The following is a 25683-nucleotide window of genomic DNA, read 5'->3' as shown; positions in this document are numbered from 1 at the left end:
CTGCTACTTTAAACCCCTCCAGGAGGACCAAAGGCAATCTTCTGATTCTTTATAGATAGCAGTATAACTAACTTTCAAAACTCTGAGTATTTATTTCCCAGTGGTGGATGGTCATGAGCTGTTGCAGGCCAGTTTGTTGGTTTATCAGTCTAATTAATTTTGACTGTATGATCACTAATGTATAGGTAGGCTCTCCATGTGATTTGATAAGGACTAAAGACAACACATGAAAGGCAGAATGGTGTGGAACTGATTTGGGATGCATGGCTGTGGTTTTGTTTAGCCTAGTAGACTTTGGGTTTAACACAGCAGATAATGAGGAATCACGTTCCTGCTGATCTGCAAAAATTGCAGCTTAGAGTCTTTTTCCTGTTTTTTGTCATCTTTTGGGGGAGTGATTTATTTTTACTTTTGAAAGCTTTACAGATTTGGATTGTCTCCCCAAATACAGGCAGAACCTTCACGTGCTTTTAGTTGTTTTCTATACCAATGACTTAAAAATTGTTACAATGTCTATCCATTTGTGTTTCCTTTAAAAACTTTCTGCATCTTGATTTGTCTCACTTAAATTTGAGACAACAGCAGAAATTTCAAAGTTGCTCAGTTCCACTAGGATGTATGAAAAGCGATAGCTCGGGCAGAAGTTGCTTCTTGCATACTCAGTGGTGAGGGACAAATCTGGTTTTGTTGCAAATACTGCCGAAGAATTCTTAGTATTTAGCAACATAATTGCATTATTTCATCTTCTGTGTTTCCTTTCAGATTACTAAGACAGCTGATACAAGCAAAGAAGTTTATAACCTTCTTATCCGTACTGCATACAGATTTAACCATAGTGGAGAAGAAAACCAAAGGACTGTGAAGCTGCTGAATGAACTTCTTCAAAAACTTACATTGAAAGTTTAGAATTTTAATGTCATCTGTTTATCAAGCCAACAGATCAGGTCTTTATCCAGGTGTCAGACTTCCATTAGCATCTGGCACTGCAGTTTACCAAGGGCAGAAAGATATCTATATATACTTACATCTCTTGATTTATATTCCCTCATCTATATTTAAAAATAATCTGTTGTTTGGAAATAGTAACTTTTTGAAACATAATAGTAAATATTAAAGATGCTTGAAAATTTTGTTCTGAGTACCCTCTGTAACAAGAGACCTACATAATTTAAAGTAGTTCCCTCATCTCCTTGATGTTTATCTGGCTGAGGATCAGTTTTTCTCCCAAATTACGCATGTGGGGTTTTTTTTAGCAAGTAATATCCAACTGTTTGATTGTTAAGTTGTTACTAAAATGTTTTGTTCTGTGCTTCTTTATGAAGTTTATGAAACTACCGATGATCTCAAGCGATTCATGGTGTTCTCAGGAAATCAGTGATGTTTCCTGAACTCTTTCCTTCTTTTTGAAAATGTTTCCAAAATGAAACTCTTCCCAGATTTGCTGAATGTGGGGCTGCAGCTTTCACGGGACAGTGTTCTCCTCAAAGTACTATACCAATAGCTATTCTTTGTCAACAGATACTGCAGGCAGGAGATTACTTGCAGTACAGCCCACTTAACAGTGTGCCATGACTGATGCTGTAATTTATTCATTTCAGAAATACGGGGTTTTTATTCAGACAAAAGAGGGCAAGCAAAACAGAGACATTTTCCAGTTTGAGGGACAAATTTCCTATGAAGGTTGCAACTCACTGCCTTCATTTTTGTGTCCAGCAGTAGTTTGCTTACTTCTTTGTTTAGGTTTTTTGTCTTAGGCAAGGAGCATAGACAGGTAGCAATGGCTTATGTTTTTACCCTAAGGAAAGAGTTTGTCCCCAGGTTTTGTGAACCTGTTTCTAGCTTAACTAGAAAAATAAGCTTAGAGAATAGTAGTGACAGACCATCCTAACTTTCCTCAGGAATTTGCTGTCCTGTGTTACTTAGCTGTAATGCCAACACTTGTGCTATGCTACTCAAACATACTACTTGGACTACTGTTCTTGCGTATAAAATCTTGAATTAATGTATCTTGAATTTAAAAAGCTTTTAGAATGTAGCATTTGTTTTTGAGCAAGGGAAAAGAAAAACAATGTACTTAGTGTCCCTTGGCTGTAAGAAGTGGAAAGATATTTTCTGTTATGCTGTTGACTGATTTCTTACAATTTTGTTCCCAGTGAGTCATATGACAGAAGTTACCTGCCGTGTCAGTCAGTTTGCTAGTGAAAAAGCAGCAAGCACATAATGTATGTCTGCAAAGAAAGGGGGTTTTTCTCTTTTTTGATTAAAAATATTTTTAAATGAAAATTCAGAAAAAGATGTGTTGCAATTTTTCTGTTGTTAATAGCCACACGTATCTAAAAAAGTAAAATCAAGCAACCCAGTTTTCTGTTGCCTGAATACCATAACTGAAAAGCATGGGATTAAACTAACTCAGAGGTATTTGTCTGGTGGAAACAGATGCAGACTGCTCTGTCTAGAATGATAAATAATCTAAAATTTTAACCCAAAGGAAGAATGATTTTTTGTTTGTTTGTTTTGGTTTAATGTCTAATCTGGTAGTTGGATGTGAAGTTCTTTGGTTGTGTTTTCTCCATATTGTGCCTATATGTAACTTTAACTACATAGAAGAAAGATTGGCAAAGAATTTCAATATCTGATTCTTGCAGATTAATTAGGTGAATGACAGGGGTATTATATTTAGATGTGTATTACAGTTTTTGGACAGGAATTTTTAAGTATCTTTTCACTGTGTTTTTATTTTTCCACTAACTAAATGAACATTCTTCTAACTTTCTTTAACAAAATCAATATCCTGATAAATAAGGATGGATCAGTTCAAGCAGGAAGGAAATGTACAATGAAGGCAGTAAAAAACCAAAATTAGTAGTGAATTGGTACATTCTTGTTTTCCTGTGTTTGGCTTCGTAAGAAAAACTGAATGATTTAAATATTAAGGAGGGTTTGCTTGTTTCAGGAGGCTCTAAACAAGAAACCTAATTGATGCTGTCTGTAACTTAAAAAAGATACATCTGTAGTGGCGTTCTTTTTGCCCTATTTAGCATAGTGGTTATAAACCTTTGGTATTTCTTTCTCCTTACTCTTTCACAATGCTTGAATTATGATCTAACTTTGATATAAGCTGTGATTTTGTGGGATGTTGAAGCCACTTTTGTTAGTTTGCCAGTGGAAGGCTACAGAGCAATTTGGTAGATCTGAGTAATGGAAGATCTCTCATATGGTGGCTTCTGCACTATCCTTCCAATCTGCATCTTTTCCTCTGTAATTGCTACTTTCTGGAAATGTTCTTTGGAGCCTTCAAGGCTGTACTTTTATGCTGAACCAGCCAACAAGTCCTGAAATCAGCCATCAAGTAGGCTGTTCCCATGCACACACCCTGGTTCTGGGCAGTACACTGAACATAGAGAACTTTTCAAAATTGTTCTACTTGAAGGCATTTTTTGAATAAAAATACAGACAGTAGATTTTACTTCTTCGTTGATTATGCTTCTTTCCAGTCTAAGACTGATAAGTTAGAGCTTTTGAATTCTGCAAGCTTTGCAGCATGGTGCTGGGTGGATTCTGTGGATTTTCTTCAGGCAGGAAAATAAGGTAATTTCTGTGGCTTTTATTTAATCAAGATCTCAGTAGAGTGCCTATAAAAAGCAGAATATATTTTATTTTGTCATGTATTGTCATATACTGCAATTTAGCTGACCAACAGTAACATTTAATCTATTACTTCTAGCATTTGTGATTAAGTTTCTGTACTCTCAGCATTGTAAGTGCCAAGAGGTGTTAATAGACAGAGTTGATATTGGTTTCAGTGAGCCGAAGTCTGTGGTATATGTTTGGTTTGGCAAGGATACAATTAAAAAAAAATCTGAAGCATTAACATTATGGAAGTGTAGGATAAAACATCTAGCACAAATTACTTGCAGTTACTAAACAAAACACTGTTCAATCAGGTTTACACTGTTTCATTGCTGTATTATCTAATGACAGAATAAAGTACTAAGGTTCTGTGTGAATGAGTAATGTCATACTCCAATAAAATGCAGTTTTCTCTGTGATAGATATAAGAAGGGTGTAGAAAGGTGGTAGTTTCTGACATGGCAAGGCAGTTTTCTACTAGACCAAGTTTGAAAAGTCAAATCCTGGAATGTTATGGGAGGAGTTCTCCACAAGCACACGGAGCATGTGTTTGAATTTCTTATACTTTAGTCTGCAGTGGCTTTTTCTTAAGCAACCAGCATGTTTTTGGGCAACATCAGTGGTTAAACCACTGTAGCTGAATGCTCTGGTGCTAGAGGCATCCCACTAGCACTTAATTCATAGCAGTGTTCAGATGTGGGCCTGCTTAAATCGACTTCTCTGGCAAGTTTTCCTTACTTGTGATACAATTTTTTCCTAAATGGTTGCCTGGATTTAAAAGGTATGGTCATGGTAGACATTCCAAATGCTGCCCTAGCAGAGAGTAGCTTATTCTGGGAATTTGATCTTAGGTGGTCTGTTCACCAGTGAATGCCATAGAGGAGTTTCCCTTGCTTGCACTGGCCATCTCCCTTTAACAAGCTGTCTGGCTGCTGGAAAGGAATAAACCTCACAAGATCCTTCTGAAGGCTTGAATGTGTTCACTGTTGTCTGAGCTGCCAGGACCCAGCCAGGGATAAGTGTTGGACTGCTATCAGCCACTGAAACCAAAATTTGGAATGTCAACTGGCTCTAGCTGAGTTGTAGTGATGTAGTTCATCTCTAAACTAAAGCAAGGATGGTGCTTTAGTTTGCATTCTGTATTCTTGCGTGTGTGTGAAGGGAGGGAGTGACAAAGATAAAACCCAACATGTCTGAAACTCAGCTGTAGAAATTTAGCTGTGATTATTATATTCAATACTGATAGAATTAGGAAGTAACAATTCCATACATGACATTCCATTAACCTGCATATCAACAAGAAGCAGAATCCAGCAATACTGTCTTTAATAGGTTTGTATATTTAACTAACTTCACATCTCTTAATTGCCTTAAAAGCATCTTTCATAACTCTTCTGTATTATGTCAGATGATAGACTCATTTAATAAAAAAGTAGACCCTTAGAAACAATGACCCTCTTTTTTATCCTTTTCAATAAAAACACCTGTTAGGCCCATGAACTTCTGCAGATGCATAATGCCATCTCGAAGAGATTACATTTTTACATACTCTTGACTAAACATTGTGAATTACACTGTTGAGAATTCTCACGTGTATGTGCCAGTTAGCCTGTATGTACAGTTCATTCACTCCTTAACATTTTATTTCTTAGCTTCTGAGTTTATTTTGAGGCTTCCAAAACAGGTGCATGCAATATATCATTTGCCAGCTACTGTTTAAAGTTTTTGTAATATTTCACATACGAGAAAGCAGCTTCTGTTTGTTTTGACTAATGATGCCATAACTTCTACTATGTATAAGTTTTCTGAAAATAGGACTTTGGCTTTTTTATTTCCAACTAACTTGTAATGATAGCTAGAGATACAAATTTCCCATCTGTACCATTGTTCCCTGTAGAGACTAGCAGTAAGTGTTTAAGTGCTTTTAGTCTCATGACTGTGCTGCGCTTCCATATCAGTTTCAGATGTCTGTGAATAGAGAGGGAAAAGCCAGTATCAGATTCCATGGAAGAGGAGAGAGGCCTTGAAATATGACACAGGATTAATTTATAAGATGGAAATCGGTGATATGTGTTTGTGAATTCAGGCATTTTGTGAGTTTCTAGTAGGCAGGACCAATAGCATCTTTTCTGAAAACACAACAAAAGTACTACTGTTTTTTCCATAGATCTGTAAATTTCTTCAAATGCATTGCAAAACCCACTATTACGTTTCAGCTTTCTTTTCTTGTATATTTGCTTCTTTGCTGAAGTACAAATGGCCAGTGCTGAGCAATCTGCTGCACAGCACACTTTCCAGGCCAGACTGAATTGCTGTAGTTGCTTTCTCTGACTGGCTTGACCTAGGCCATGAGTGGATACTGAGCAAATGTCAAGCCCAAACCTTGAATTAAGCAGTAACATATGTTTTGGAAAGATAATTTCATTGGGTTTTAAAGTCTTCAGATGACAGCTGTTGACTATTTTTCATCATAGCTTTTCTGATCTTGATTTCACGAGTTCTCCTTCTGCTCATTGTATTGGCAGAACAAGGTCTCAGATGCGCCTACTCTTTAGGCAGAAGCATTGCCTTTTTTTTTTCTCTCCCTTTCTGGCTAGGATCCAAGATGAATGTACAAATGGTAGATCCAGTCTCTCTTTATTTTTGTTGGTTTTATTTTTAAAATGGAATACCCTAAACCTATATAAACATCATAGAATGAAGTTTAAGAACTTGCATATGAAATCACATATGGGCTGAATATCTGTTTGTCCGCTGAGATCCTTCACACACGTACTTGTGTCTAACCACATAGCAATCTGTAAGTCAGCTGTTCCCTGCCCTGATTTCTTCAGATTTGGCAACCTTCTCATAGAAGAATGAAAGAAGAACAGAGTTTGGTATCAATGCTGTCTCCCCTCTCCTTCAAAAAGCATGGATTTGAACAGCCCAGTTGGTACACCACTTAAATCGTAACTCTGCTTTGGGACAGTTCTTCAAAATGCATCATAGAGTCTGGTAATCCACATGCATTTAAAGAAAGTATAAAAAGAAGTGCCATGTGACATCCCGGTGTGGTGCCATTTTCATAATTTTCTTACCATTCAGTTTTCTTTTGTGAATCTGAAAGACAGTTTAGCTCTTGATTTTTCAGACATTCAGAGAGCAAGAAGGAGGAAGAGCCATTTAGAAGGAAGACTTCCTGATTGCACTGGGTCCTCACCACCTCTAAAACATAACCAAAAAACACAGTCTTTAATAGCTGTATTTCAGGACAAACAGGGGAATAATTTTTGGGTTTCATATGTTATAAACCTGTGGGTTTGATGCTGAATGCTCTTGATGCAAAAGGACAGTGCTACACCAACTTTTAGCATTGATCTTCATTCTGTGATGCAGATCTTTTCTCAGCACCACATCTACTCTTCAGCTGATGCTGGCATTACTTCATACTGATAAAAGCCAATCAGCTAGCTTAAGAAATAAGTAAGACTGGTCTTTCTATTTTCTTAGTCTGGATGCTTTCTAATTCCCGTTCCATCCTTCCAGCTATCAAGTAAGAAATTTACATTCCTGTGATTTGAATGAAGAAAGGAGAGGCAAGTGCTGGGGAGAAGGTGTGTGCAGAAATGATTAAATGTCAGTAGGTGGGCTTTTCTGTTCTTGTATATAATTGACAGTCTTGTGATTATTTATCTGAGTCTTCATCTGTGTAAAGAAATGTGCTGGTTTGGGCTGGGGTAGAGTTAATTTCCTTCACAGTGACTGGTATGGGACTGTTTTGGATTTGTGTTGAACACGGGTTGATAATACAGAGATGTTCTTATTATTGCTGAGCAGGGCTTGCACAGAGCCAAGGCCTTCGCTGCTATTCGTACTGACATACTGGTGAGGAAGTTGGGGTGCAGGGGAGGCTGGAAGAAGACACAGCCAGGACAGGTGAGCCCAGCTGACCAAAGGGATATTCCAGACCATGTGACACCATGCTCAGGATATAAAGTGGGGGAATGAAGAAGGAAGGGGGAACATTTGGAGTGATGGCATTTGTCTTCCCAAGTCACCATTACACATGATGGGGCCCTGCTGTCCTGGAGATGGCTGAACACCTGCCTGCCCATGGGAAACCGTGAATTAATTCCTTGTTTTGCTTTGCTTGTGTTTATGGCTTTTACTTTCCCTATTAAAGTGTCTTTATCTCAGCCCATGAGTTCTCTGGCTTTTACCCTTCCAATTCTCTCCCTGACCCTGCTGGTAGGGGAGTGAGCGAGTAGCTATGTGGGGATTGGCTTCTAGCTGGGGTTAAACCATGACAAGAAGAAAAAAGTTCAGCATTTATGTCATGTAATTGCATTTTTTTTTTATATTCAAGCAAACAGGAACAATGTTTTCCCTCAGCTAAAACTGTGAACCTATTGAAAAGCTTTCATACATAGTCAAAAGCAACAGAAGATTATAATGAAAACGGGGCATGATATGCAGTTTCAGCACAAGTGATGGCAATTACAAAATCTTAATGTCAGTTTTGGAGGGTAATATTGCCATGTTACTGATGGAAACAAAGATGGCTGTAGGGACATGAAGCCTGCATGTAGGGAAATGTTGGCTGCAGGGGCACATGAAAGGCAGAATGAGGGAGCAGGGGCAGTGTTCCCTACGTAAGGGAACAAAAAAAGTGAAGAATTTTTTAGATGTAAAACTGAATAAATCAGAATGAAATTTTAATTGGCCATGCTTGGCAGTTAAATAGGTGAGTTTCAGGCACACCAAGGGACAGATGCAGACTGGAGTAAGATGGTTGCCAAGACATTTTAAGTTTTAGTTCTGTTGTACTTGCAAGAGTTGACTGTAAGGGGATACAGCTGTAGAGCAAATAACTCTTACCACCAAATACAAAACAACTGTGGGACAAAGTTATTGTGAAGTAACAACTTGAGGTTAAGAAAAAAGATGTTTTTTCTGTGTGGCAGATGATGAGCACTGTCCTTTCAGGATTAAAGATGAAGTGAAATACATCATGGTGCTAAGCACCAGCTTCTCAAACTAGCCGGTTTAGATCCAATCAAGATGTCTGGGGGTGATGCCAGTGGCAAAGCAGCCACCACTGGCCCATGACTAAAATGTCTGAGAGTGAATTTCAGCAGGGAGCTCCAGTGCTGAGACACTGGTCCCAACAAGCCCAGAGGAGAAGCCTGGATTTAGTCAGAAATAGGCAATTTCCAGAGATGACTGAACTACATTAACTAAAGGGTACAGCAACGTGCAGCTGCTGCTCAGGGGCACATGAGAAGACAGCAGAGCCATCATCTCTGCAGTGGTGCAATGAGCAAAACCAGAGTTTCGCAGGTTGTACTGTGGGCATTGCTGTTGGGCTGCTGTGCACCACCACAAAGTGGTGTCAGCTGAAAATTAAGTTCTGCTTTCTCATGTGTAAATTATCGTGCAAAAGCAAATATTTACAAAACTGCAATTTCTACATGCTCTCAGGTAAGAGCAAATGCCTATTGTTTTTCTGGAAAGAAGCTATAAGCAGCAGGAATCAGGACCTTAATTTTGTGCAGAAAATACATACTTAGATTAATTCGCAGCAAAAAGAAAAATGCAGTTAGTCTCCTAAGGAGACTTAGTTTCTTTAAGTACTGGCATATTTGACCGTCATGAAATGTCAACCTGGCAGCACAGTAAGATTTTAAAATAATTTTTCCAGTATATTTTTCCCACAGAAACAAAGGCACATAGCTGTATCAGCATATATGTTCACTCCATATTTTGTATATGTGCCTAAACTCAGTATACTTAAGGTGAAATTCTAGATGAATCAGGCTCCTCTATTTGGTTGCTTCCTTGTCCTTTCTTGCAATTTTTTTTTCTTCTGACTACTCTGGGGATCAGAATTGAGGCCAAGAAGAGAAATGCACTTATATGTCTGTTGAAATCTTTGACTGTTAGAGAAGACATCAGACATGACTCATGAATACTGGGAACTGCAGCACAAAGGTAGATATTTTATAGCTTTAAAAGACCACAAGATGTTTTTTTTTTTTTTTAGTTATTAAGAATTAGTGTTGTGAATTACGGTTTTCAGTGAATTAGAGTATGGTTTTGTGCAGGATGTGGGCTTATTTCAAATGTTACTCTTACCTTAGAAGTACATTATTATGTGAGTGCTTTTTTTCAAAGTAAAATACCATTAAGTTACAGGTAAAAATTTGAGTGGCCTGAGATAATTCATATACTACTCCTTACTCTTAAATCATGTGCAGTGAAAGTGAGACCTGCTGCAGCATGCACAGGGGCCAGCTGGCACTTACCTGCAGTAGGGGGGGCTGGAAGGTGTGGGTTTTCCAGATTTAGAGTCCAGTTTCTGCATGGAAGGAATCAACCCCAAACTAACAGAGCCTTTGGCACATGGTAACTCAGCTGCGTGTTCATTCTTACAAAAGCACCATGGTTGTCTCCCACCTACCACTGTATGCAGAGGAGCCTGCAAACTAACACCTAAAATTTTCTGCAGTACAAATACCAGTTCTGCAGACTTTCATCAGCAGTGGAGATGAACTGGCTGGGTGCAGTACTCTGCATGATACATTTTAGTGCTCCATAGAACTTTTATGATTTGTTTTGGTAATATCTTTTTCCATAGTGCTTTTTATATGTCAGAAATCCTTAGGCTCCTTACGCCTACTTGTTTCCTCAAGCTGCCCACTTGCTCAGGCTGCATTTCTGCTTAGACCTTTCTTTCCAGACCTTTTTCCTTTCCTGTTATGTGCAAGGCATTGGCAATAGAGTACAGCTGATTCCCTTCTAAAGGAGAAAGCACAGATACAAAACTGTGCAGACTGAGCAGCTGCAAACACCTCCCAGCAACGCTGCAGACAGAAAACAGCTGTCAGCAAAATGGCGTGTTTTACTCTGTACTCGCAACAGAAGGTTATGACAAGGAATGAATGCATCCCCACTGAGGGGCCAAGGGACTCGCCAGGCCACCCCCTCGTTAAGGCCTGCCTTTACTCTGAAGACACGGCCCAGTAAGCGGCACGAGGCCTTGCCTGACTATATGGATACAGTTTTAATTTTTCATCTGAGATGAATTTTCAGGGTTAAAAGCTACATGCAGAAAAGAGTAACTGAGATCCTAACCAGATGCTGGCCTGACGAAGTAAGCGGGAGATGATAGCCCAGCACTGGGCTTTCTAATGCTATTCAGTGTAAAACTGCCACTGTGTTTGGAAAGGACTGAATTACAGGTGGGAGGGGTAAAAGACCCTACAGAATGCTCTATTTTATTCAGAGGGGGCTGCCCATGAAAATGAAGTAGAATGAAACCTAAAGGCAAAGGCATACCTATATAGATGCCTCTTGTCATAGCCACATATAGTCATAGAATACACTGAATTGGAAGCGACCCACAAGGATCATTGCGTCCATCTCCTGGATGGAGGTATCATCTGAAAAGACATGGCTTCCTGTGATGATTTAGTTACACTCAGTTTGGAAATTGATTTTTTTGTTGTTTACTTTATTACAATTAGATTCTGCAACTTCCTTCTCTCATGAACTCAATATAGAAACACCCACCTTGAGAGAGAATCATGAATAAAATGAGCAGTAACATTCGTGGTTTGTTGGGTTTTCTTCTGTTAGGCTTTTGATAGGGCCTATTAAAAACTTACATGAGCAGGATCTTCTACTCCAGCGGGATCCCTACAAATCTATGGGGCCTGATAGGATTCATCCAAGAATCCTCAACGAGATGCCTGATGTCATCACAAATGTCTCTTTTGAGAGGTCTTGGGAATCCAGAGGTCCCAGCTGACTGGAAGCTGGCAAACAATGCCCTGATTTTCAAGAAGGGCAAGAAGGAGGATGCTGGAAACTACAGGCTTGACAGTCTCACTCCAGTGCCTGGTAAAGTTATGTAGATTATTCTGTGGGTACTGAAAAACACCTGAAACAGTCATCGGTTACAGCCACCACGGCTTCATGAGAGGAAAGTCCTGCTTATCAAAGCTGGTTTCCTTTTCTGACAAGGTAACCCAGCTGATGAAGGGAAGCCTGTAAAGTTTTTGATACTGTCTCTCACCGGAGCCTCCTGGACCTAATGTCCAGCCCACAGCTGGATAAACACGTTGTGGGATGGGCAAGCAACTGGCTCACAGGTCAGGCACAAAGGGTTACAGCGAATGGGGTGACATCAGACTGGGGACCTGTCACTGCTGGGGTTCCACAGGGCCCCATCCTCCACCCTCTGCTCTTTGACATCTTCACAAATGACTTGGACACAGGACTGGAAGGGATACTGAGCCAGTTTGCAGGTGATACAAAACTGGGAGGAGCTGCTGGCTCCCTTGAAGGCAGAGAGGGCCTGCAGAGAGACCTCCACAAATCAGGGGTCTGGGCAATCCCCCACCATATGAAGTTTAACAAGGGAAAGTACTGGATTCTGCACCTGGGACGGGGCAACCCTGGATGTATGGACAGACTGGGAATGAGATGCTGGCAAGCAGTGCCATGGAAAGGCACCTGGGGGTCCTGGCAAGCTGAACCTGAGTCAGCAGTGCCCTGGCAGCCAGGAGGGCCAACCCTGTCCTGGGGTGCATCAGGCACAGCATCGCCAGCCGGGCAAGGGAGGGGATTGTCCCACTCTGCTCTGCACTGGGGCAGCCTCACCTCCAGTGCTGGGGGCAGCTTTGGGTGCCACAATGTAAAATAGTCATTAGGCCATTAGAGACTGTCAGCAAAGGTGGTGAAGGACCTTGAGCAGCTGAAGTCACTTGATCTGTTCAGCCTGCAGGAGACTGAGGACAGACCTCACTGCAGTCTGCAACCTCCTCATGAGGGGAAGAGGAGGGACAGACACTGATCTCCGTGGTGCCCATTACAGGACCCAAGGGAATGGCCTGAAGCTGTGTTAGCAAGGTTTAGGTTGGATACTAGGAAAGAATTTTTCACCCAGAGGGTAGCTGGGCACTGGAACAGGCTCCCCAGGGAAGTGGTCACAGCACCAGCCTGACAGAGTTCAGGAAGTGTTTGAACAATGCCCTCGGGCACATGGTGTGACTCCCGGGGATGGTGCTGTGCAGGGTCAGGGGTTGAATTAAATGATTTTTGTGCATCCCTTCTAACTCAGCTTAATTTGTGATTATGTAAATAATTATATGGTTCACTTCCAATGCTTTTTACATGATTCAGAAGGATTTTAAACTAAGGGTAATGTTTATAGCATGTTAATGACCTTACTATACCATACATACATGATGAGTTATGGTAACTGTTCAATGCCATCTTTAGCTTTCTTCTTAATCTGGAGCCTCACTCCATATCCCAGTGCTTGGATTAGCACCAAAATGCCCTATAAGCCGTGATGAAGTGCCAGGACTGCCACCTTTTTGCCATTTTTTAGGGTTTTTGGTGTTTGTATCTCATTTTCTGTTCCTTTTCTCAGTTGCTACCATGCATGATTGATCATGAAGTTGTAGTGAGGGGAAACACTCAATACTGCTGAAGCAGACTGTGAGAGCTGTAGCAAACAAACTACTGCTGTGCTCAATATTTTAAAAAAAAGGCAAGTAGATTGTTTTGAAAGAAGAAAAATTTGGCAATATTTTAGAAAGCATGGAGTATCTTACTTGTCCTGTAGTTTTAGCAGTACTGGCTATGAAGAGGCTTACAATGTCTTTAATTTCTGCATGTTTTGTGCAAGAGTCTTATCCAGCTCTGCATTTTTTTCCTTACACAATGAAAAAGGCAAAGAGCAAGCTGCTGGCCGTTGCAGAAAAACCTGTGAAATGAAGCGTAACTCTGTTATGAATGGGATCCTGTAATAACTATGTCTGTGAGTGTCACTGCATTAGAAGTCATTGTGATGTCTCAGTGTGCTCCTGGACAATTTCCTAACTCTTGCTGCATTTGAAAGAAGTTGCTGAGTGTCCCTTAATTCAGGTTTTGACACTGTGTGCCTGGAAAGGGAGAGATCAGAAAATGTGGTGAGGTGAACAGGAACTGTACTCTTTGTACTGAAGACAGTGTATAGGCAGGCTTTTACTTAATATTCTGAGCATAAGAACTTTAAAAAAAAATACCACCTTTATTTTTTCTCGTTAACATCTATGAAGTAACAACTTTCAGGTACTTTTTTCCTGCTGCAAAAGCAGAAATTGAGTAATTCTTTTTCCCAAGTTTGTAAATTAATGTTGAACCACTGTGCAATAGAAAGACTATATGTACTTGGGAAAAAAAAATTTATTTTTACAAGAGGATTTGATAGAAAACAATAGAGTACAAGGGAAATAAATTCACAGATTTTTGTGTTTTGAATTTGTATTCTCTGAAAGGAACAATTAAGATGTCTTCTAGAAATGTAGAGATTCACTGATCAGGAAAGAAAAGATACAGTTGACATATCACTGTGCAAAAGAAGCATCACAAAGATATGAAAGACACTTTCATAAAATGGGAGGTCTGACATTTCTGATAAAATTTAACCTAAACATGACAGAGAGAGCATGCTGATCTTTGTTTTTTTCTTCAGTCCCATCCCATCACCAGGATGATGGCAGGTAACTTTCCACAGTTTATTGCTGCTTCTATCTAATCTCATGAGCCCCACCCCAGCCCCTGCTGATTTTATATTGAGGTTTTTTTAACATGACATAGAAGTTAATAGCAAAATTTTAAGTACACAATACAGTTTCACCAATTTTCAGAATGCCCAAATTAATAAAACTGTTCAAATCAAGAATCTTTGGCATCTGCAAACCAGAATGATTGTATTACCAAAGAGCAAGGATAAACCCCAAACTTTTTGTATCAAAGAATTACCTAAAGCCAGAGTAACATGTGTGTGTGTAGTTTGTTTTGTGTGCATGTGTTCTCAGTTACAGTGAGCCTCTAGAAATACAGAAAGGTAAATATTTCTGTCAGCTGATTGTTTTAGCAGTCACATAATCCTTCCTTTGATGTCCTGGGTCAATGAAATCCTAGTACCATCGGGGTTTAGTAGAAGATCTATTAAAAGAGTTGTCTGTGATCTTTCCTGCAACAGAAACAGCATTTAAAGTTATTACTCTGTTACAATGCAGGAATATCTGTGCATTCTTCATTGCCCCAGATTTCCAAATTGAGTTATTTTTTAGGTTACCAGTAGAGTGTAACTGTAGTTACAGAGTTAACAATGATGTCTTTAGCTTCCTAGAGCTACCACAACAAGGTCTGGAGAAGACAGGGAGGATCCATGGTGGAAGCACATTCTCTCGGTTATTAGCAGGTTACTCTGAAAATAATGTTGGAGGCATGTTACCAGAGCAATACTGTGTGATGTGCTACATACCCACATACCTTCTCATCCTTAGCCAACAGTCCTCTTAAACAGTACTGAGGTAGTTTTTCCACCTTAGGCCATTTAGTGTCTACCATAAGGACATCATAATGTGCACTGATTCATTTTTTGAGAGACAACAGCAACAACATTTCTCAAAGACTCTTAGGAAAGGTACATCTTTTTTTTTTGCTCTAGGGCTCGACTCCTGTTCCTGCTGAACTGAGCCAGTGTGTAAAATCAGAACTGATATCAGCTCAGTAGGCACCGGAGGACGGGTCCATCAACAGCCTGGAACAACAGCAGCAGCTGTAAGTTGTTTCCGACTGGAGCTGCCACCATTTCCTGCAAACGACACACAGTGCTAAGCTAAAACTGCAGAGAGATCATGACAGCATCCATTAAAGAGAAGACTATAAAACAAAAGCTTTATTGACAATTTCAGGTTAAAGTAACAAACATTATTTCCTCTGACCTTTAGGAAAGCATGGTAACCAAATTACTGTAGGCAATGCCTCACATTTGCAGTCAGACTGAGAACTTAAGGAGCACTGTTTATTCTCAACTAAAACTAAAATCTTTGGTCCTCTCCAGGTTGCCTCTGCCTCTCATCCTCCATACACTGAACCTTGGACACATGCATTCATTGCAAATCTGCCCCTTCAGCAGCAAGGTATCTCAGCCAGCAAACGCTCTCTGCCCTGCACAGAGTCTCCTCTCCCTTCTCTTCAGGTGCAGAACTTAGCCACTGTGAACAAAGAGGAAAACAATCACTGTTCACCAATCAGCTAAGCTCTGCACCTTGCCAGAGAGGTCTCCATCTCAGCAGAGATAGCTTTCGGAGGAGGTTCTTCCACGATGCTCTGCTGCTTTCCTCTTTTTTTGGAGGGTTTGGGGGTTTGTTTCTTTCTTTTTTTTTAACTTTCTTTATTTTTTTCCATATTTTTGTTTGTTTGTTTGTTTGATAGATGGAGAGGATTCCACGCTGTGCACCCATCAGACCGTTAATGGTGAGTTTCATGCTAGCAGCTGCGGTCATGGCTGCGTGGTAATCCCTGGCAATGTGATTTTAATCTTAAGTCACAAATCATCATGCCAGGAACCCAAACAGCCGCAACATTAGAAGAAAGCTGTGCAGTCACACAGAGTATTGTACTCAGTATTTTTAGATTTTATGTTATAGCTCACCATGCACTTCTGTCTGTAAAGTCAGAGGGGTAATTCTAGACTAATGCTAACACCTGCATACCATGTAATTTTCCTGTGCTAGGTACTTACCATCAGAAACTTGTGGAAATTTTGATTTTATTGTTTCTGGCCTTCAGACACTTGAAGATACCTACCAGATTAAGAACTGTTGAACATAACTCAAATTCCTGTGAGCCCTTGATAATTCGGAGTACACAAGAGTCTCTTTAACCCTAACTGTTTTAAAAGGTGTCTCCTACCCCACAACTGATATCCTGGTACTCTACAGTCTGATCCACCTTTCCCAAAAAGTTTTCTTGGAAGGGACAGTTCTTATCTATACAGAAGAACAACATAGCTGTTCATAAACAAACTTGCTTTCATAGTATCTGTCATTGGCTGTATTTCATACAAACATAGCAAATACTACAAAATCAAATGGAACTCACTGTCAAATACTGCTAGAACAGAAGAAAATAAAGATTTTTGCTTGGTACCAATTAGACAACGTTTTTGCTAAATTAGAGCCTGAATTTTGATACCACAAATCAACTGTAAAGTTATGTGAACAACCAAGGCAATCAGTCTGTTGGATGAGTTATATGATTAACCAAAAATCTGAGGTATGCTGTACTGGAAGAAACTTTCATACCAACCTTAATGGGTTATGTGTTAAACATGCATATGCAGACACTGTAAGGCTACCTCCAATTGTTCAGGCTGAGAAGTGAAAAGTATCTTTGCAAATTTATAGCCTATGGCAATCTTTATTCCATAAATATTTTTGCAATTTTGGTTCTTGTCTGGTGATTCCTCTCCTTTAATTTCATAAACAAGCTAGCTACTTTTCTTGCCTCACAATCAAACTTCAGAACCTCAATACCCTTAACACAAAAACATTTGAATTATCAGGTTGTTCTCACATGATTCATATTCGCTTCCAAGTCCACAGTTTCATATTTCCACTGTGGGATCAGACTCTTTTCAAAGACTGTGCTGCCTGTCAGGTAAACATGCAGCTCTATTAAACAGAAATGCTCCTTGCACAATTGAAATTTTTGTAAGCAGAGTGAAGAATACAGAATGGGAAACAACTGTAGGAAGAGCCTGGCGTTCTGCGGCCATTTGGACTTACAGTTGTCTCTTGTACAGTCCATTACAACAAAGCCATTCTCCACGTTCTCCAGCTATGCCTACATGTATGTAATCACTGCTCTCGCAGCTGGGCTTAAAAAAAAGAAAAAATACAAGCCAACAAGATATGTAACAAGAGTTATTTCTCAGCCCAACTAGCCACAAGCTGTATGGTGTGCCAAAGTTTACCACATTTAGTGAGCTCTGCATATTCTTTCTATATGAAGCAAAATCAGGGTCTTAGGATTAAAATGAAAGATCACCTTTTCAGAATAACATCTCTGCCACCACTTTGGCTGAGGATGCATCCATATGTTCTTGTGCTGCAGCAAAGCATTTACGTGCAAGTTCTTGTTGTTTTGCATCTTCATTCACCATTAATTCACCATAGAGATACACACCCATAGCCTGAAAGAGGAACATAACACACAAACATCCTACCACCAGTAATGACTAGTTATCTGGGTTTTTGCCATTGACCTACTAGTACTCATTTTAACTAAAAATGAAACAAAACAGACAATCCAAAACACATAAAATACCATTTACTCTCTAATGCCTATTCTCCCCTTCTAGAACTAATTTTCTCTGTGTCTCTTTAGCCTAAGGATGGTTGTCTGTATGCTGTGTTGACTATGTAAAAACAGATTATTAATATAAGAAACCTGTGTGATGTCTTGACAAGAAAATCATTCCTCACTCACTTTCCTTGCCAGTTTTCAAGTTTTCTTTTACCCACTACCTGAATTTTTTCCAAATGTCCCTTAAGAAAAAAGCTTCTCCCTCCTTCAACAGGATACACATTTTCTTTCCAATTGTCATGTTTACTCACACGTCCATGAACAAAGACTGAAGCAGACCACTCTAATATTCCGATTTGGAAATTCTGTAACTGAACATCAACTGAATATGGTCACGTCTGTGTTTGACTCCCCTTTACATGTGAGACACAGCTTAACATGCATAAATTCTGGTTGGGTACAAAGGCAGGCTTTTCCTAACTACTTATTCTGGACATAGCAGCTATAAAAAACGGTAATGGGGCTCCTGTGGGGAGATCTGGGCCCCTTTGACCACTGCCAACAAAGCACTGGCTAACTTAACAGGAACCTTATTGGAGACTCATTTTTTTTCTGCTGATACCTTTTTTTTCAGCTAATTACAGGAATTCAGTAAATGTTAAACCACACTTGCCAAAATAGGATTACGCTTGTGACAAAATATTAGCAGCTTAGCATGCTGACTTTTATAGTTATTGTTCGGACACTTGAAGGAGTGGAAAAATTTAGATAGCATTGAGAAAATACACCTTTTAATGCTATTCCTCACAATTTCTAGCATTGGCTGGTAATCCTTAAAAAAAACCTTTAGCCAGAAGGGAAATTTAAAGTTTAACAAAGACTGAAGTAAAAGGAAAAAGTCTCAGAGTGGCAGACACCTGCCAGACTCCTTGCCAATTCCCTAAGCATGCTCCCTGACACCAAGAGAACTAAAACCTCAGATTTCCAAGGTTTGCAGCTGCGCCAGCCACACAAATGGCCTTGGAGCTGGGCTCCAGTTGCTCTCATTGAGAATTTTTTTAAATGTTGAAATTTTGTTGCTATAGGAATTACCTTCTCTATCCAGCCTTAAAAATTCTCCCCCAGGCCTAAACACTAACATGCAGTAAACACACCGGTGTTTTGTAAAACTTCAAAGGATTTAAATAGTCCATTTGCATTTTTTTCCCAGACTTTAAAAAAAGCCATGTTACATGATCAGTAAGGACATGCAACCGCTTTGATTTAAGCGGTAATCACACCAAAAGCTGGTTGTGCCATTAACTGTATGCACTGCTGAAGTAAATTAAATTAAGATTACATTAAAAAGTTGCAAAAATTATTTCCCTACACTGCAGAAAATGTCTTTATTTGGCATATCTATTCCAAACATAATGCAATTCTGTATGGTTTTATCAACTCAAAGATTTCCCGAACTCTGAACCCCCAAGTTCTGCTGGTGGTTATCTCCATCCTTTCTCAGAATACAAATATGCACAATATATATAACTCCTTATGCAATAATGTTCTTTTATGTCTTTTTTGTTTGTTTGTTTTAATACAGAGCTTGCCAAGAGCTCTGGGGCCTGTTTATTGGCTGAGATATAAATAGGAGGTATACTTCCAAGCTAGAAGAAAGCATGACAGACTGCAACAATTCAATTGTGGTATGTTGCCTGAAAGCACAGAATCCTCATTGGCTGTAAATAGCTTTGTTCATTGTCAGCATAAAAGGTAAAGACATTAATATCTTGCCTAGATTTTGATGTATCTTCACCATTTTCTATTTTTTACATAAGTTTCAAATATTTAAAATTCATCCTATAGTGAATAAAGATAAATAAAAGTGAAATAGAAAATAACAAGGCAGAGGTTCAATTAGAACTGTAAGTTCACAATGGCCTAAATAAAAGGCCATAGTAAGGAAATCATGTATGTCCAGCCTTTTAAGGCCTTCACAATCTTCTCTTAGCATGTCCCCACCCATGGAGAAGCTAGCATTCCCTGGATGTACACTCTTGTGCTATAATACTTCTGGCTGTCATCTTCAAAACTGAGGTTACCACAGCATTGACTGCTTTGCACTTGCCTCATACCTGCACTGACCTTCCCAGCCACATTTGCCTTCCTCATCCTGCAAAAGGGACCTACTGAGAAGCACCTTCCTAGCATCACTGCTACCTCTGGTTTGCATAAAATGCAAGGAGAGGAGGAATTCTATCCTATTTCACGCTTGACAGAAGATTAGCATGTTTAGGTGGGGATGAATACCCCTACCCTAGGTGGCTTCCTTAAACTACAATGTTTAGGGGACCACAGAAGAAAAAAATGAATACACAGCCAAGTTTTTGACAAACTGCAGCAAGAAAATATATTAATTTTTTTTTAATTTCAGCCTAGGGGTGTTAAAAAGTTGATTGTTTTCAAAATGCTAGTTAAACGTAACTTACCTGATCTTCTCTGAGGAATCTCTCAACATCTCCATACCCAGGCTCATATTTGTGTTTGATGACAAGTTCACACCACCGATGACGAACCTTTGGGATGAAAAATAAAATTAGGTAAAAAAACCAAACCAAACCAAAACTGTATTTTATCTGTGTGAGTGTTGATAATGTATCCGTACCAGTTTGGCTTTTTTGTCTTTTTTGGGGGTTTTGTATTTTGGCAGATTGGTGTTTTTCCCCCCAGCAGCCTGGCAAGTCAGTCAGCTGGACAGAGGAGCCAGAGCTCTGTGCACCTCAGCCTGGGCTCTGGAAACCCAGGGTGCCCAAAGACAATGTCCTGATTCTGTGCTAGTAAACTAACCCAGATCCAGGGACACATCTGCAGCATCTTCACTGCCACTGTTTCCAGTCTTGACTTTCTTCCTTTTAAGTTAGGCTAGAGGTTATTTCTTTCATGTTGTTAAAAGGGGGCTGTGGGGGGTGGCGGAGAACGGAGATTACCACTGAAAAGGTCTGGAAAATCCACAAAATATAAATGATAATATCCCCTCTGTAAGTGTATCAAACAAGTGATAAAAAGGCTTAAATGCAATTCTGTACCAATATTAAATCCATGCCAAAAGGATAACAGTTAGGTATCAACCCATGAAACAGGGAACTTTCAGTTAAACGAATCAGTTTTGCTAGTAATAGATTTTAAGCCCATTGTTAAGCATTTAAAATTCATCTGTATTTAAAAAGCTGTCATGCTGTTCTACCAATACACATTGACACAAACTTATTGACACACTGTAACAAAGTTTTCAAGCAAATTACAACTGAAAAAATGTTTTTATTTATGTAGTATGAACATGAATTACATGTAGGTCTTTGTGTTGTTGTCTTTACATTTTTGACTTTGTTCTTAGCCACTCTTGTGGCATAAGTGTCATCTTACTCTCTAGGCAAGCCTTACTCAAGCCTAGCCTTACTCAAGGCTTGCCTGATTGCAGGCAGTGATCAGCCTAGCATTTTATATTACATTAGCAATTCAACACTGATAGTAAAGGAAAACAGTTAAGTGGAATAACTCCCAATCTTTCTGTTTCAGCCTTTTCTCTGAAAACAAAGAGAAAAAGACAGGGCACCTAATGAAAATCACCTTTCATAGTAAGAGTGAAATGTTAGCAGTTTTAATAGTTGGCGTAACTGAGTCCAAATTGTGCTCATATCAAGTAACTGAATATGAACCTTTTTCTGAATGACAAATGTAGTGATAACATTGAGAATTGAAGACAGAAAGGGAGGAAAGGGAAAAAGGCACACTTCAGTGTACTGTGCTTTTGGAAATAAGGTTTTGAAAATAATTTCATTTTCATCCTAATCCCTGTCAACTTTATAGCCCTGGAAAAAAATTCACAGACTTACATTTGATTAGATGTTAATCCTATCAGCATAATTAATATGTGATAAATACCCACAGGTCCTGTGTACTTGATACCCCTTTCCAGTTGACCCCTTATATAAAATAGTTTGAGCACACCTTACAAAAATAAAAAGCTGCGAGGTTTTGGGGCTGGGTGGATTTTGCACTCGCTGCATCCAAGATACTGAATAGCTACAGTGCTGTGTATGATAGGGATAATTGCTGTCTCTTACAGCAATTATCTCTTTTTGCTGACAAAATAGCAGCTATTAAGATTCCTGCTAGTGGAACCAGAGCTAAATTTATGAAAGAAATAGCTTTCCAAGCTTCAACTCACTTTGCTGTAGATGCCCATATTCATAATGCAGACCTTCAAAACCCTACCCAGCTGCTGCTTCTCCCTGGAGATGCTAAATGTTTCTCCAGTAAATCTTCCCAGGCAATCCAGCTTTGTTACAGGGTGTTTCTCATAGCACTGAGCAGCTCCTTGCCTGGATGAAACTACCCAGGCTCAAAACTTAACCATACACCTCTCCTATCTGTCAGGTGAGTTAACCAAACAGAATATAAACGCATTGAAAAGACTGTAGATACACTTCACCCTGCACATTCTTCCATATATAACAAACAAACGAAAGTCCAAACAGAATTCCTTATGTATTCTCATAGCAATGAGGAGAAACATAAGGAGGAGAAAGGGACTGTGGTCACCTCCTGTGATCGCTGCTCTTCTACATCCCATGATCCAGCACTTACAGCACTTACCCAGGAAGTAAGCAACCAAGTGCAGCTTCTGTGGCTGCTCAAGATCTCAAACTGTGCCTTCAGTGAGAATATTTCAACAGCAGATTATAGAGTATTCTGGGATGGGGCTCTCTTCATACCTCCTGGTGGAGCTGTTATTTCCTCCCCAGTTATTATTTATTGATCTAAAGGGGGAGTCACAAGACTTCAGAGCTTACATCTCTGAGTACTCTTGACAAGAAGTAGGGACATGCCTTACAGAGTGCAGAAGCCAGTTTGCCCCCAAAACACCTTTCTTGGTGCAACCATCATGGCTGCACAGAGAGGACAGTTCTCTCTGTGAAGGCATGCACGTGGTCTTACTTCCTCACATACTAAAGTCATGTATAACTGACACTGCATCATGGCCTGATTAATCATCTGAATCCCAGCAGCTTTGGAAAACATGGAACTAAGCTGTGCCTGTTCCCTTAACTGTTCCTTCCTCCATAGGGTTTCTGTCCTTGGCAACCAACATCTATTCAAATAGTTAAAAAGAAAAATATTTATTGTTGAGTGAGATCTGAGACAGCAGACACTTTTCTTTCTCTCTTTTGCCTTTTTCCCTTTCTTTCCCAGGGTGAGTACAAATCCCAGCACATTCCCAGCTCTGAAATGCTGGCGCTTTGCCAGCTGGGGTAGTAGCAGCATGCCTCTTATCCTCAGATTACACATTCGCCTCCTGTCTTCCAAAAGCCCCAAATGTTCCTGTGGCAGAACAAACTGCAGGAGAACCAATGGCTGCTGAAGGGCCTGTGAAACCAGCAGCTCAGTCAGCTATGCTGGCTCCCTGTGACTCGTACGAGACCCCAGAAAGCAGAGCACAGAAACCAAGGCTGGCTCTGAGTGCAAGAGGGGCAGGAGGGGCCCTGCACAATGTGGACTGAAATATGTTGGTTACATTCCTGCCCCCTGCACCATATGGTGTGTAGACAGCCGTGTTGCCCAAACTGCAGCTAAAACAGTTTCTCAGACACATGTACTATAAAGAAGTAATTTTTCTATGATACTCCATAGCCCTAGGCTGATTCCACAAACATAAGAATTTTAGTCACATAAGAGTAGGGTGGAAAAAAGAAAAATCAGTTCCCAGCGTCTCATCCAATGCTTAGAGCGGCAAGAGCAAAATGGGCCCCACAGCTTCACAGCCTAATGAATGAGTCATGTGAACAGGCACTTCTAACAAAACAGTCTCAAAAGGAAATTTTGAAAACCAAGCAGCTTGGGGTAGGACTGAGCTAACCATACCACATCCTGCGTATGCTCTTCTTGGCTTTTCTTTTCCTCCCAGGAGCAAATACTCAGTGGCAAAAATGAGAATTCATTAGTCCTCTCAGTTTTCTCTCTGCACGTTTCTCTGTGCTCTTCTACAGTTCAGAGATGCACACCATATGCCGTTTTGGCTGGTTACACCATAAACAATATAAACTAAACCTGAAAAGTAATTTACAGCAATCCATCCTGTTATTGCTGGCAGAAAGCACATAGGACTTTGCTGGATCTGAAGCAACACCTTTAACTGCTCACCCACCCACACACACTCTTACTGGTTTGGCAGCTGCAAGGACCCACATGCTGAAGTTGGAAATGCAATTTATTTTCTCAGCCTGCAATACCAGGCTGAGAGCTGTCCTCCCAAGTCCAGGACTGACGGCTGGCACTGCCATGGATGGGGAGAAGTGGGGCAGAGGAGTGAAGGAGGCCTGCTGACTAACACCTCAGGTTTCTTGTGGATGGATCCTCATTCCTTGGAAATTGTTTTTCTTCCCACCTTACTTCTGGAGATGGTGCAGGCCTCTCCACTACCAGGTTTTTAAGCTAAACAAAGTTTGTTACTGTGTGTTTTGCAAGACACTACTCATATTAGTAGTGCATTTCTGAGGCACAGTTCAGTGGCATGAAGACACAGACACTCAATGTCTCAGGTACAAAATTTAATTTTCCTAAGTATCAACAACATTGAGATCTAAGTATTGGCTAGTACCTACATGGAACATTGTGAAGGGATGCTACCATCAGATAGCAGAGTCCCAAATTCAGGAGCAACAATTTACACAAATAATTCCAGGGGTCTCGTAATATCTTTTAGTTTCATCTTTAAGAAAAATACACAGTATTGCACAGTATTATTTGCAACTCAAAAATTACCTGCAGTTTGACAGCTCAGTGGAAGATACCATGACACCAACATTTTGCTTGATATATTTTCAGACAATGCAGCTGCTGCATGAGATTGTTTAAGGGGAAAAAAACCTTAACCATTCCAATAATCTAGCTCTAAGTCAGTCCCTTTGTTTTAGTAACCTGGGCCAAGACCTTTTGGGAAATGGTGCTTCAAGCTGACAGACTAAAGCCATGTAAGGTACCAAATACATGGCTTGACTTTCAAAAGAAAAGCTCCCAGTGACATATATACCTGAAAAAACCCACATTTTTAAGCTATTTTGAACATGTCCTAAATTAAAGAGATAGTAAATTTTTCTGACCTGGGTGATAAACTCTTTTGCCTAATCCATATTATTCTCCCTTGCCCCACACAATCACAGAATCATAGAATTCCAGAGTAGAATGTGTTGAAAGGGTCTTTAAAGATCATGCAGTTTCAACATTCCTGCCATGGCAGGGATACCTTCCACTAGATCGGGTTGCTCAAGGCCCCATCCAACCTTGGTCTTGGATAGGGCAACTTCCAAAGATGGGGCATCCACAATTTCTCTGGGCAACCTGTTCCAGTGGTTCACTTCTTTCAGAGTAAAGAATTTTTCCTAATATCTAATCAAAAGCTACTCTCTTTCAGTTTGAAGCCATTCTCCCTTGTCCTGTCACTACATGTTCTTGCAAATAGTGCCTCTCCGTCTTTCTTATAGGCTCCCTTCAGGTACAGGATAGCTGCAATTAGGTCACTCCACAGCTTTCTCTTCTCCAGGCTGAACAAATCCACTCTTCAGCCTTTCCTCACAGGAATCACAGCTGAGTTGAAAGGAACCCTTAAGGATAATTGAGTCCAACCCTCAGAGTTGCTCCATCCCTCTAGCAACTTTGGGGCCTCGTCTCGACTCGCTCCAACAGGCCCATGTCCCTCCTGTGCTGGGACCCCAGAGCTGGATGCAGTGCTCCAGGTGGGGTCACACCAGAGAGGAGCAGAGGAGCAGAATCCTCTCCCTGGGCATTCAGACAAGCCTAAAACAAACATCCTTATAGAAAGCTTTATATGGTACAAATAGCTTGCTCATGTTCTCAATCATATGCATACAACCAAAAAAA

The 25683-nt window shown here is 40.1% G+C and overlaps 2 protein-coding genes across 10 annotated transcripts in view; one reads left to right on the top strand and one right to left on the bottom strand.

Moving 5' to 3' along the window:
* FANCC (FA complementation group C) overlaps window positions 1-8023 on the top strand; it is an 85422-nt gene extending 77399 nt beyond the window's left edge. For all 4 annotated transcript variants that reach the window (XM_069002566.1, XM_069002562.1, XM_069002564.1 and 1 more), the window contains exon 15: window positions 763-8023. In XM_069002566.1, coding sequence (XP_068858667.1) covers window positions 763-906 — 144 coding nt within the window. In that variant the 3' untranslated portion in view covers window positions 907-8023. The remainder of the gene's footprint in view (window positions 1-762) is intronic.
* A 5807-nt stretch (window positions 8024-13830) lies between these two features.
* Window positions 13831-25683, bottom strand: part of AOPEP (aminopeptidase O (putative)) — a 186640-nt gene continuing 174787 nt past the window's right edge. For 4 of the 6 annotated variants that reach the window (XM_069002557.1, XM_069002560.1, XM_069002561.1 and 1 more), the window contains 3 exons: window positions 20235-20321; window positions 17509-17653; window positions 13831-14878 (listed from right to left, as the gene is read on the bottom strand). In XM_069002557.1, coding sequence (XP_068858658.1) covers window positions 17513-17653; window positions 20235-20321 — 228 coding nt within the window. In that variant the 3' untranslated portion in view covers window positions 13831-14878; window positions 17509-17512. The remainder of the gene's footprint in view (window positions 14879-17508; window positions 17654-20234; window positions 20322-25683) is intronic. The other 2 variants (XR_011147886.1, XM_069002559.1) reach the window with 2 other exon arrangements.

Source organism: Aphelocoma coerulescens (genome assembly GCF_041296385.1).
Source record: "Aphelocoma coerulescens isolate FSJ_1873_10779 chromosome Z unlocalized genomic scaffold, UR_Acoe_1.0 ChrZ, whole genome shotgun sequence".
NCBI lineage: Eukaryota > Metazoa > Chordata > Aves > Passeriformes > Corvidae > Aphelocoma > Aphelocoma coerulescens.
This window is presented reverse-complemented; position numbering and strand designations above follow the sequence as displayed.